The 14,568-nt window shown below is 39.7% G+C and overlaps 1 protein-coding gene across 7 annotated transcripts in view; it reads right to left on the bottom strand.

The window, feature by feature from the left end:
* The window catches only part of METTL8 (methyltransferase 8, tRNA N3-cytidine), a 137,967-nt gene that overhangs the window by 17,658 nt on the left and 105,741 nt on the right, over window positions 1-14,568 (bottom strand). For 6 of the 7 annotated variants that reach the window (XR_012779357.1, XM_075529332.1, XM_075529327.1 and 3 more), the window contains 2 exons: window positions 2,885-3,255; window positions 226-275 (listed from right to left, as the gene is read on the bottom strand). Coding sequence is in view for 6 of the 7 variants with exons in the window: in XM_075529332.1 (XP_075385447.1) it covers window positions 226-275; window positions 2,885-3,255 (421 nt within the window). In the remaining variant the exon portion in view is untranslated. The remainder of the gene's footprint in view (window positions 1-225; window positions 276-2,884; window positions 3,256-14,568) is intronic. The other variant, XM_075529331.1, reaches the window with a different exon arrangement.

Raw genomic sequence — 14,568 nt, 5'->3', positions numbered from 1 at the left:
GAATGGTCTCACAACTTGAAGAATATAATCAATGTCACTAAATTGTACCTGTAGAGCTATGAAATAGAAGTATGTTTTGCTATGTATATTCTCACCAACAAAGACATATAAAATGTAGGGAAATTAAATAAAACGACTGATAGATGCATGACAATATTCTCCCAGAATTTCTCAACATCCCATATATATGTAAAATTCTGTAGGCAAAAAACCTTTAAAACTTACTGCAAGATGTTCAGAATCGGAAAGACACTGTTTCCAGCACCACAGCCAACCTAAGATCAAATAAAAAACAAACGCCATGAAAACAAGTCTACACTTTTCTCATTAATATCAGATTTTCTGCCCCAAAACACACCACACGAAGATGGGCCAGCTCGCTAAGTAAAGAAGGAATTTCTAGATTTAAAATCCCATGGGATAAATCAAATAGAACATTGGGAAATATTTTAAGATTTTGCACAACAAAGCCTAAAATCAACTAAATTAAAAGGTGACTGACACAGTGTGAAGAAAATATGTGCAATAGATATGATAAAAGAGCTCACAAACAAAACAATAAAAAGCCAAGACAAAGGAGTATTGGAAATAAGTGGACAGAAACAAAAGAAGTACAAACGGCTTTTAAATTTTTGAAGCACAATATCACTTATTTATAATCCTAGGAAGGTAAATTTCTATCAAAATAGAAAGCACCAAAATTACAACATTCAAATCAATAAAGAGTATGATGAACACACAAAGGGTAACCCCCCCTAAAAAACGGATAAAGTTCTCCTGGGTGGATTTCATAGTATACATTTCCCCCCACTAGGCAAGCATCCAGCAACTCGCTCTGAGTTAGTGCACCCAGTGGCATTGCCTGGGAAGGTTCTCTCTGGTCACAGTGAATTTTTTTTGGTAAAGGCAATTTTACATGAATGTCGTTTTTTGTGATGGTTGATTTAAGAGGACAGCATACAGCTGTGAAATTTTGTTTCCTGCTCAGGAAAAATGCTTCAGAAACACTTGTGATTTTAAACACAGCTTACAAAGACAGCACTATGGGAAAAACTCAAGTGTATGAGTGGTTTCCTCATTTCAAAAAAGGTAAAATGTCGATTGATGACAAGCCTAGTTCTGGATGTCTACCAACTTCCAGAATGGACAAAAATATTGATGACATTTGTGTACTTGTGCTCAAAGAGAGACTACGGACCATTGGACAGATGGGAAAGTTATCTGAGCTATCCTGGAGCTTGGCTCGGCGAATACTAACAGATTGGGAACGAGAGGGGTCGCTGTGAAATTTATGCCTTGGGTTCTGACTGACCAGGAAAAATTGCTTCAAGTGGAAACATGCCTTGCTTTGAAAAAACAGTTCCAAGGTCATTACTGGTGATGAGACATAGTGATATTCTTATGACCCTGAAAGAGAACATCCATCAAGTCAGGGGAAGACACCATCATCACAAAATAAAGCTCATTGAGGTGAAATCAAAGATCAGGTCGATGCTCATTTGTTGTTTAAGATGTGAGGGGATAGTGCATTTGGAGTTCATCCCATCAGGTCAAACTGTTAACCAAGCTTTCTATTTAGAGATTCAGAACAGATTGTGTAACAGTGTGTGACAAAAAAAGGCCTGATTTGTGGCAGACGGGGGACTGATTTTGCCACCACAACTATGCACCTGTTTAAGAAATCATCTCAGTGCACCAGTTTTTGGCAAAAAAAACAGCATGCCTCTCTTGGCCAAGCACCTTACTCACCTAACCTCACTCCGTGTGCCTTTTTTGTTTCCACGAATGATAGGGACATGAAAGGACAGCAATTTGTCAATATAGAAGAGGTGAAGAAAAATGAAGGGAGGTGCTGTCAGCCAGCCAAACAGATGAGGTTGAAAAATGTTTCCAAGAATGGAATCACAGATTTGACCAATGTATTAAGTGTAATGGAGAGTACTTTGAAGGTGATAAGCTTTTTTTTGTAAAGAAGATTAAATACATAGCTTTAAAAAATTTTTGTTTTGGGGGGTACCCCTCATACACTGCTGAGGAATTGGTACTTATCAATGTGTTTTAAAAGTATCAACATTCTTCATAAATTTTGGACTAGCACATCTAATGCAGGACAATAAACCAAAATGCAGTTACAGTATATTCACAGAACACCTGAACAATCTAAATGCTCAGTAAGGTAAAAATACATTAGCAACATTACAGTATTACACCTAATAAAATATTTTACAGTCAAGAAAAATGTTTATACAGAATTCTTAAAAGTAGGGAAAATATTTATCGTATAATATTAACTAGAAACAAAACACAACCAAAATGCATGTAATATATAGCTCAACTACCTAAAAATCATATAAATAAATAAGTAACAGTATATTTTGACAGTGGTTAAATCCCGTGTTTGTGGGATTGTGGATTTATCTTCTCTTATCTACTAAGTATAAGATTATCTGTAATGAGTCTATTCTACCTTAATAAGCAAAAAGAAAATTTTTACTTAAAAGAAGAAAATCTAAGGCTGACTGTAGTGTATAACAAGTTAAGTATCTCACTTATTTCTATTTCACCTACAAAAGGGTAATAACACACACACACACACAGAGAGAGAGAGAGAGAGAAAGGCCAAAACTTTGTTGGCAATTAAAACAGCCCTCAAGTTAGGAAATGATACAAGCGAAAGAGAATGCAAAACAAAATTAAAATTGCAAGTGTAAAACTTGACTGATTTAAAGATAGGAGACCTTTAAACACTTTTCATGCACAAATGTCTACTGAACACTTATTTACTCAGACTTAATTATCTCCCCCTGGGATGCACCGACTACTAATAATCGTATGGAACATAAAATGTTTGCCAGCTCCTGTCCTCGCCCGTGAGGTACAGTACCTCTAGTATTCTGAAAGTGGCACTGCCACCAGGAAACAAGTCTGTCTTCAGAGGCGTTTTTCTGTGCTCCTCGGAGTCTTGGATGGAAAAATCAAATCCTGTCCAGCGTGGACCTCCTGATGAGCCAGCATTCCCTGTCATGGCTTCTTCTTCTTCTTCAGGTATAGAGCAGTGCGTTCTTGAGAGGCAACTTGCCATATTAGTTTTCACATGATTCAAGGATAATTCTCTTGTGTTCGTTGTACTTTTTCGATCAACTGGAAGAATTTCAGGAAATTCCCTCAACAGCCAATTACGATCCTTGAAAAATTTATTCTTATGAATCTTGTAAAATGTGTCCCAATATTTACTAGCATCATTCTCATACTTAACTAAAATAGAGAAAAGAAAAATCAGAGTCCTATATTACTATGAATTATATTTACCATTATAATCTTAATGGCTAAATTTACGCAAGTTGTATTAAACAGAAGTCTCATTTCTCACTTATAACAATTATATTTGCTATTGAATAACTCTACTATCATAAAATATCAAGGAAAATTTAAAGTTGTTAACAAAATGAAATGATACATTTGCAGATTGGTATTCTAGGAATTAGCTGACATGGACTGGTATTAGCTATTTTTAATTGGGTAATCACAGGGTCTACTATTCCAGAAAGGACAAATTGAAGGGGCCAACACTGCATTATCAAAAGAAACTTTCAAGAGCTATATTGAAGTACAATGTTGTCAGTGAAAGTAATATGCATATGCCTATAAAGAAGACTAGTTAATATGACTATTATTCAAATTTATGCACCAAGTAAGTACTAATGCCAAAGATGAAGAAAATGATGATTTTTTTTTTACTAATTTCTGCAGTCTGAAATAAGTCAAACACACAATCATGATGCATTGATGATTACTGGGGATTAGAAACTAAGTTAGAAAGAAAAAGGATCAGTAGTTGGAAAATATGGTCTTGAAGAGAGAACTGATGTTGAATAATGTCTAATACAATTTTAAAAGACCAACAATTTACTCATTAAAAAAATATTTTTCAACAACTATACACATAGAATAGATTTGACTATATCTGTAGTAAGAGACAAGGGATAAGCTAAAAAATCTTCAGTCAGAACAAAGTCAGGGTTCAAAGAATAGGCCATCAATTGCTCATATACATGTTCACACTGAAGCTGAAGTAAACTAAAACTAGTCTCTGAGAGCCAAAGTTCAATCTTCAATACATTCTACCTGGATTTAGACACAATCCCCCTAATAGATTTGACACATTCAACACTAAGGGCTGAAGAGCAAAGGAGTTGTGGGGTGACATCATGGATTTTAGACATGAAGAAAGCATGAGGCCCCTAAAGCACAGCAAAGGAAAGAAAGACAAAACCAGCATGGTAGTCAGCAGAGACTCTTTAACTTGCTTTGGAACGTAGGGTAGATAGTGATGGAAATATAATGGCATAAAAGAACTGAACAGAAAATTGCAACGACTGCATTAGAAAACCAAAAGAGCATGCTCAGCATTACTCAATGGGAAAGAACTAAATAAAAACCTCTAGCCTCATCACATCACCGTGAATGAGGGGAGTGCGTGATGGGGACCCAATGCCCATCTGTAGACAGCTGGACATCCCTTGCAGAGGGGTAGTGGGGAGGAGATGAGTCACTCAGGGTTCAGTGTAGCAACAATGAAACTCAAAACCTTCCTCTAGTTCCTGAACGCTTCCTCCCCTCCCAATCATCATGACCCCAATTCTACCTTGCGGACCTGGTCATACCAGAGGATGTACAGCGGTGCAGTAGGGATCTGGAAACACAGGGAATCTAGGACAGACGAACCCCTCAACACCCGCGGTGGGAGTGGCGACACCAGGAATGGAAGGGGGTGTAGACAGGGAGAACCGATCTCAGAGATCTATGTGTAACCTCCTCTCTGGGAGATGGGCAATGGGGAGGTGGTTGAGGGGAGACGCCGGGGAGTGTAAGATAAGATATAATAATTATTTATAAACTATCAAGGGGTCAGGGGGAAGGGGAGAGTGGGGAGGGAGGGAGAGGGGGAAAAAAGGGAAACTGAACTGATTCCAGGAACCCAAGTGGAAGGCAAATTTTGAGAATGACGAGTGCAACGAATGTATAAGGGTGCTTTGCTCAATTGATGTATGTACAGATTGTGATAAGAGTTGTATGAGCCCCAATAAAAAGATTATTAATTAAAAAAACACAAAAAACTCTAGCCTCAAGTTGTAAGAATTAAGGGACGATGCTGGGAGAGTGGAGGGTGAGTGGGTTGGAAAGGGGGAACTGATTACAAGGATCCACATGTGACCTCTTTCCTGGGAGAGGGACAGCAGAGAAGGGAGGGGAAGGGAGACTCCAGATAGGGCAAGATATGACAAAATAACGATGTATAAATTACCAAGGGCACATCAGGGAGAGGGGAATGGGGAGGGAGGGGAAAAAAAAGAGGACCTGATGCAAAGGGCTTAAGTGGAGAGCAAATGCTTTGAGAATGATTGGGGCAGGGAATGTATGGATGTGCTTTATACAATTGATGTATGTATATGTATGGATTGTGATAAGAGTTGTATGAGTCCCTAATAAAATGTAAAAAAAGAAAAGAGGAGAAAAAAATGATTAGGGCAGGGACTGTACAGATGTGCTTTATACAATTGATGTATGTATATGTATGAACTGTGATAAGAATTGTATGAGCCCCAATAAATTGTTAAAAAAAAAGAATTAAGGAAGGTTCTGTAGGTGAAAAAAGTGGAACCAAATAATGATGGAAGGAATACACAGGGTATTATATCACAAAAAATTGGTCAACATATGTCTGATCAGAGCACACGGGAGCAGATGAAGGAGTAGGAGGAGAGACCAGAGCACATCCTGGCCCACCAGGCCTTGAGGATGATGTTCCCGCTCAGAGCAGCCAGTCCACAGAGAGGACCACATGGTCGGCCACACTATGAGACATGATGTCCCTCACTGACCCATAGCCTTACAGGGGACTACACGGGAGACACAGTGTGGGAATTGCACCTAATCTGATCCTGTCACACCGAGGAAAAACACTAAGGGAAACAGAACAGAACAGCAAGGGAACAGAGCGGCAAGGATCCCAGGGAATGCCGAAGGTGGACTTTGGGTCCAGGGCTTGGTGCCCCAACAGACTGGACTGGAAAACACTCCTAAAGGCCAACAAACAGTCCTTAAACTAACTACAAGCTTTTCTCTCTTGTGTTTTTTTTGTCATTAGTTTGTTATTGTTGTTGTTGTTTTGCTGTATAATGTTCAGCTTTGCACTGTCTTGTTTTTGTGCATGTTATTATCTCTGCAGGTCTGTCTAAATAAGATAGGCTGGATGAACAATCTGGAGGAGAAAACAATGGGACTGACAGTTCCATGGGGACATGGGAGAGTGGGAGGTGGGGGGATAGGTAGTGGTGTTAACAAACTCAGGGACAATGGAACAGGTGATCCAAATCGGTGGTGAGGAGGGTTTAGGAGGCCTGGTAGGGTATGATCAAGGGTAATGTAACCAAGAGGAATTAGTGATACACAAATGATGACTGAACATGATAGTGGGACAAGAGGAAAGTCAAAGGAAATAGAGGAAAGAACTAGGAGGCAAAGGACATTTATAGAGGTCTAAATAAAGGCATGTACATATGTAAATAGATTTATATATGAGGATGGGAAAATAGATCTATAAGCATGTATTTATAGGTTTAGTATTAAGGTAGCAGATGGACATTGGGCTTCCACTCAAGTACTCGCTCAATGCAAGAATACTTTGTTGTATTAAATTGGCATTCATGATGCTCACTTTCCCAACACAATCACTGAAGACAAAGTGGGTAAATAAGTAAATGTGGTGAAGAAAGCTGATGGTGCCTGGCTATCAAAAGATACAGCATCTGGGGTCTTAAAGGCTTGAAGGTAAACAAGTGGCCATCTAGCTCAGAAGCAACAAAGTCCACATGAAAAAAGCACACCAGTCTGCATGCTCAAGAGGTACCGAAGGGATCAGTTATCAGACATCAAAGAACAAAAAATCCTATCATTGTGTGCTCACCTCCCTGAAACGATTGCTGAAGACAAAAGGGTGCATAAGCATGTGGTGAAGAAAGCTCATAGTAGCCAGCTATCAAAAGATATAGCGTCTGGGGTCATAAAGGCTTGAAGGTAAACAAGCGGCCATCTAGCTCAGAATCAACAAAGCCCACATGGAAGAAGCACACCAGTCTGTGAATGAGGGGTGTGGGGGTGAGTGCGGAGGGGAGAACCAAAGCCCATTTGTAGGCCACTGGACATCCCCTTACAGAAGGGTCTTGGGGAGGAGATGAACCAGTCAGGGTGAGATGTAGCAAAGATGAAAAATACAACTTTCCTCTAGTTCCTAAATGCTTCCACCCCCCACCCCCTTATCATGATCCCAATTCTACCTTACAAATCTGGCTAGACCAGAGGATGTACACTGGTACAGACAGGAACTGGAAACACAGGGAACCCAGGACAGATGATCCCGTCAGGACCAGTGGTGTGAGTGGAGATACTGGAAGGGTGGTGGGAAGGTGGGTTTGGAAAGGGGAAACTGATTTCAAGGATCTATATGTGACCTCCTCCCTGGGGGGTCGGATAACAGAAAAGTGGGTGAAGGGAGACATTGGACAGTGCAAGATATGACAAAATAATAATTTATAAATTATCAAGGGCTCATGAGGGAAAGGGGAGCAGGGAAGGAGGGGAAAAATGAGGAGCTGATGCCAGGGGCTTAGGTGAAAAGCAGATGTTTTAAGAATGATGAGGGCAATGAATGTACAAATGTGCTTTACAAAATTGATGTATGTATGGATTGTGATAAGAGTTGTATGAGCTCTTAATAAAATTATTTTTAAAAATTGGTCAGCAGTCAACCATTTCAGAAGGTAATAAATTTCAATAACTGATGATACTCAAAGAAGTCCAACCTGCAATAAGGCACTGAGGTAAAAACAAGAAATTGATGGAATACCAATTTAGGTGTTTCAACAAATAAATGTAACACGGGAAGTACTCATTGATCTATACCAAGAAATTCAGAAGACAGCTACCTCATAAGCCAATGGAAAGAAACTCATGTTTGCGCCTATTCGATAATTCAATGAAATACAAACATTATTAAATAATATCATTAATATTTCACTCAATGCGGAGTTCAATAACTACAAAAGGGGTTTTAGCAGAAATCTGTTTCTATCTTGTTTGGCCCACAAAATGATTGTGAGAATATATTCACGGCAAACCATCTTCTACAGTCTAATCTTGAAATCTTCCTAATGTTCTGCTACTCATAACTGTGGGCTTTCTTCATTATCTTACAGGAAGTTTGCCCTCAGTGAGAACCACCTCTGCCGATTCCTGGAGTCCAGGGACCAGCCCACAACTTCATTCCTCTTCCTACTTCCACAGACATACCTCTTCCCCTCTCTCAGCATGAAGCCTGAACGGAAATTCCTGATGTCTTCTTAAAACGGACACGCATTTTGTGTTGCCATCCTCAGATTTCCTTAGATCCCAGGGCTAGGCCAACCGTTTTAGGGCTCCAGGAAACTCTTATCTTATGACCTTCTGCTATCTGTACCCCTTAAATAAACTAAGCCACCCGCTCACTTGTTATTTAATCACATATTTCTCGGATATTATTTTGCACCAGGATTAATTCTTGGGTTACAGATGAATTTTATCCAATATGGGACACATGACTTAAAAAAAACACTTTCAAGAAGGAAAAAAATCTTCTGTTGACAGAAAACGTTCCACAATTGTGTTACATGAGCAGGCGAGGTGTATGACAGCGTGCCTACTGTGCTGCCATTCGTATAAAATGCACGTGTCCACACGGACACACACACACCACACAGGGAGTTTTAAAGTCTGTGGAAAATTCCGTTACCTTTTAATTTTTCACTAAGCTCTAACGTTTCTTTCCTACATACTTCTTGTGTATGTATGGCTACTTCTGCTAGGGTCAACACATCCTTGGGAGCAGTGGTCAGCTCCAGGAAGGGACACTGAATTTCTGGGGACTGCAGATAGAGGCGAAGTTTCATTTGAATTTTTAGGCATGTGAATCTAGAAACTATTAAAGAGATAATTAAAGTGAACTGAAGTTTAAAAATGCATTTCCCATTACTTTAAAAGCAGCCCTGATCCTGAGGAGAAGTAGCTGCGGGGAGTCAGGCTCATCTCTGTTCCCAGAGCCCTGGTCTGAGCCTCTGACAGTTTCCCTTCCTTCTTTCCATGTTTGGCTTGATGGCCTTGTACCACGGCCTCCGCCCATTTGGCCACAAGGCCTCCTTCCCATCAAGGCTGAACTGTATCTGGCAGTGGGACTGCTATATAGACAGAAATTCCCATCTGTATCTAACGGTTGAGAAATGAAAGTGGAACTCTGTAACAAAAGAATTATGTTATGGTGAAGTCAGAAACACATGTTCACATTTGCACTAATGGAAGGAAGCCTATTTATGATTAATACAATGATGTTGTATATTTATCTTTAAAATAGTCCTATGTCTACTTTAAAAAATTGAAGTGTACCTGATATATTGTACATGAAAATAATGCAACATTATGAAGATCAAGAGGAATTAAAATTTTCCCCAGAGTCTTCTTAACCCTCTTTCTTCTTCCTTTACCTTATACATTCTCTTTGGAACTCATTCTATGCCAGCAAGAGCCTCAGTCTAACAAAAAGCAAGCAGTAACAATAGCTACATGTAGTCAAATCTCTAGAACTTGATTTTCTAATACCAAGATGCTGTGAAGTGCACTTGAGTCTCTCAGTAACTAGAATGTAATGCTATCCTTTGATTATTTTTGTAGCACTATTCCCTTAAAAATTAATTGGGGTACGAGGGAACTTGGATGAGAGATGCTCGAAGCAGTTCTATTTATAAGAAAAAGTGGGAAGTAGCTCAAATGCCTAACAACCTAGGATGCCCAAACAACTACAACACATCAAACCAAGGGAACTTAAGTAATCATATAAATTAAAAGTAAAAAAAATGTTAGGGGAAATCAGTCACACAGAATGGCATATATACATGCAGATCATAATGCTGTAAATGTATCTACATTTATATTAATCTATTACAAACAGAAGAAAATCTTGAACAATGGTAGCAATTTAATAATTATTGTTGTTAGGTACAATCCAGTCAGTTCCAACTCATAACAATTCTGTATAACAGAGTGAAACACCACCGGGTCCTTGCTTTTCAACACTTTAAAGAGACTTTGTGCAACAAGCAAATTTACCCAATGCAATGCGTCAATTACCCCTTGACTGCTGCTTCCACGAGCATTGATCATGGATTCAAGCAAGACATTTCTTCATGTAAAGAAATTGTGAGGTGGTTGAACTAAAATGCTTTAAAACCAATTCATGCTTCAAAACTCTCTGTATTTTCCTATTAAACCTCATGAATTTATGGCGAGCAATTCTGATTCAGCAAGTGACAAAATATTGGATCATATTTATATTTTAAATACAAAGCAGTACTACTATTTTAAATTGTACATTAATAAGAATTGAGCCTGAGGGCATGACTGCAACTGGGTCAGAAATCACATATATCAAGCAAGCAAACTCAACCCTAGGGTATGCAGTCTTCAAAAAGGACACGATTACTATTAGAAAATGGAATTCTGCTGAAGCAATCATGAAGTGCTTACCTGTTAAATGAAAGGTTGGTGGTTCAAACCCACTCAGCAGCTCTTTAGGAGAAAAAGTTGGCAATCTGCTTCTGAGAAAATTCTAAAACCAAATCCATTGCTGTGGAGTTGATTCCCACACTTGCCAACCTGGTCAAACTGAGGAGCACTGGCCCAGTGGGTTTCCAAGAGTAAATCTATACAGAAGAGGATTGCCATGTCTTTCTTCTGAGGTGCAACGGGTGCATTTGAACCACCAACCTTTTGATTACCAGCTGAGTGCTATACCGCAATGCCATGAAGGCCATGTCAGTAAAGACTGTGGCTGAGGAAACCTGAAGCGGCGGCTCTACTCTGTCATGTAGGGTCACTATGAGTCAAAAATCAACTCAGTGGCACCTAACCACAATAACAAAACTACTAAAAGATAACGGTCAACTTCTACACAAATATATGCTCCCAAGTATCTTCAACCCAAGAATTAGGAGAAAAAAATAGCATAAATGCTTATGACAATAACAACATTAAAGTAAAAACAATAATACATGCTAAGAGCTTATGTGCCAGCTCCTATGTCAAACGCTTTACTCGGATTTTTCTATTTAATTCTAACAATAATCTGAGATCAGCATACAATTATTCTAATTGACAGGATAAAAAAATTAAAAGTTCCCACTTGTAGCAACTGAGTCAATTCCAATTCATGGGACAGAGTAAAACTGCCCGTAGGGTTCCCAAGGCTGTAATTTAGGGAAGAAGCAGACTACCTCATTTTTCTCCCTTAGAGAGGTTGGTGGGTTTGAACTGCTGACCTTTAGGTTAGCAGCTGATTAATAATCTGTTGTACCACCAGGGCTCCTTAATGGTTAAAAAATAAAACCCACTGCCATTGAGTTGACTCTGACATGTGGCTACCCAATATAGATTTTTCCAAAGTTGTTCATCTTTGTGGGTGCAGACAACCTCATCTTTCTTCCACAGAGGGGTGGTGGGTTTGAACCTTGAACTTTTCAGTTAGTTGTCCAGTTCTTACCCAACGGCACCACCAAGGATCCTTAATTAAGGTTAGAAGAGATTTTTAAAATGTCCCAAAGGGCGCTCAGTTTGAAGGCACAGTGCCTGAATCTGGAACAAAGTCACCTGGATTCCACAGCCCAAGTGCTTACCCATGAGACAACCCCGCTCTCCTCCAGACCAGTGAAAGCTCGAACTTTCAAAGCTTAGTGACTTATAATCACTAAAAACAAATTGTCACACTAATGCTGGTAGGCATTCACCTTCAGGAAAACAGATCCGAACTGCAGAACGAACGAAACCTCATTCTGTGAATTGCATAAAAGATAAATTGTGCAAGTTATATACAATGGAATGATGTTAATCAGCCAGAACATAAAATGCTCCATAAGAACAGACAGGTTTGTGGGACGGAAATAGAACAAAGGAGGAGGATGGACTGGAATAGAATTAATTGGCTGGACCCCTACCCTCCTTTACACAGACACACTTCATATTTCTAATTTTAGCAACATCTCTGATCAATGTTGCCAACATCATAGTTCCTTAGTAATGTGTGCCATCTGAGATCCTACGGAAACTCAATCAAACTCAGCATGATTATGATTAAGAGACAATGCACACTTTCAGTGCATAACGTAATTTCCAGAAACACAAGAGTAACTGTGATAACAGAAGAACTGGGAGAGTTAATTCTTGGGCTCGCCATCAAAATTGTAGTCCAACCTGGGTTCATTTGCAAGTTCACGACAATAATGATCCACGACCTTTCTTCATCTTGTTTACTGGCCTACACAGACATACTAACGATAAATTCTTTTTGGAGAAGCATTTTTTTCCTTTTACTTTGCTAGGCTGGAGAATCACAGTTAATTGCTAGATGCTGGTGATAGTATAAAGGATGTAGGAACTGTGTAAACAGTGCCGGATGAAGCAACTTCTCAATTATTCCCTTATTAAATTCAATACCGCTGAGGGGGAAAAAGAATATGACACCCTAACCATACTTAAATATTCAGGATTCTCCCTGAATCACACTGAATATCACAACAAAGAAATGAAATGAAACCATTTATGTATCTCTGACATATATGATGATTAATATGAATTATGAAAATTTATTCTAAGTTGCTATGTAACAAAAAGCAATTTAAAGTTATTTTTACACATCAGTTATGTAAATACCTGAACCCTCAAAGCTGGAAATTTCCACATGTCACTGGTAAAGTTCTCTGATTAAAAAGAAAAATATTAGGTAGGAAATCAGTATTATGGTTCTAAATGCACTTCATGAAATTTTAAGTTCCCAAAGCAAATTTATAAACAACTCTACACCCAAATTTTCTAAGAACACGAAACTTTTACTTTTTCCATTCTACCCCTCTCAAGTATTAAGATACACACAAGGTAAGGTGCAGTGAGACTCTTTCGATCTTTTGTTTGACATAGGTAACATCCCCTAAGTAGGCAGTTATTTACAAGAAGATAACAATAGCAGTTGCTTTTATTATTAAGTTTTAAAAACTCATTACATTTGCTAATTAGCCAGCTGAACTATAACACAATGGGGATTTTTATAAGAAATTATACAATATAATCATGCTGACTCCTATATGTCTTTCTCATTCTTCTGAATTAACATGGCTTTAAAAAAAGTATGCTGGCAAGATGGCAAACTAGGCAGACCCTCTATAACAAACACATGATACGCCAAATGAAATAGATTCTAATGACAGTCTTGAAGTTGTAAGCTTCAGAGGAAAGGATCAAGATGTCCATGGAACACTGACTCAGAAAAGACACTGACAAGGCAGTCACAGAGGAAACAGATGAATTGCTGGCTAGCCTGTTGTGGTGTGGCCATCATGAACTTTTGCAAGCAAGCAGCATGACGTCCGGACAGTAGCCTGGCATACTAATGACTGCTATGCCATGCAGGAACACGGTCTTCCCTCGTTCCTCACACACACAATGATCAGCCCCACGCAGCCAGTGACCTTACCCCAAAACACAGGGAGCCCTGGCACAGCCTTAGGTCCTAGCTGCAATAAAGGCAGGCAGGGGCACGTCACTCCTGTAGCTGACGGGCAGAACACACGGTGTCAGATCCCTGGCCACCCCTGCAATTCTTTCCATAACCAGCCTCAGCAGCTCCTGGACCCAAAACAATTCTTTCTGGGAACAGAGGCATGACCTCAGCCACCATCTAAACTGGCATGAACTATTGCAGAGTGAGATGCCCTGAGCCTCAGCAACATCTGAGCTCCATCTCCGACCAGTGCCCCCGTGCTTCCACCCTACTCTAGGAGCTCCTTAGCTGGCAGAAGGTGCCTATGCACACCAAGTACCCTATCCTCAGAGTGTTCTTTCGCCCTTCCTTCCATCCTTTCTCCACTCTTTCCCTGGCTCCTTTCTTCCCTTTCTACTCCCTTTCCTTCCCTGTCCTGGTTTTTCATCCTTTCTTTTTGCTTCCCTTTTTCTTTCCTTCTAGTTCTCTTTTCTTCCTTATCACTCCATTTTTAATTTCCCTTTCTCTCAATAGTTTCTTTACTATTTCTTTTTCATTTCCCCTCGCTTCTTAGTTTTTCTTATTGTATTTTCTTTCTTGTTCTCTCTACCATTGTCATTACTTTCTTTTTTGTTTTCTTTTTAGTCATTAAATTCTTTTTTTCTTGGTGTTGTTTGTTTACTTTTCCCTTCTTATTTTTAACTACTTTTCTTTCCTTCTTCTCCATTTTTGGGGGTGGTGGTGGTGGTGGTGGTGGTGGTGGAGGTGATGGTGGTGGTGGTGGAGGTGGTGGTGGTGGTGGTGGTGGTGGTGGAGGTGGTGGTGATGGTGGTGGTGGTGGTGGTGGTGGTGGTGGAGGTGGTGGTGGAGGTGGTGGTGGTGGTGGTGGTGGTGGTGGTGGAGGTGGTGGTGGTGGAGGTGGAGGTGGAGGTGGTGGTGGAGGTGGTGGAGGTGGT

The sequence above is a fragment of the Tenrec ecaudatus genome, chromosome 13 (assembly GCF_050624435.1).
Source record: "Tenrec ecaudatus isolate mTenEca1 chromosome 13, mTenEca1.hap1, whole genome shotgun sequence".
NCBI lineage: Eukaryota > Metazoa > Chordata > Mammalia > Afrosoricida > Tenrecidae > Tenrec > Tenrec ecaudatus.
The sequence above is the reverse complement of the archived record's forward strand: the minus strand, read 5'-3'. Positions and strand labels throughout refer to the sequence as shown.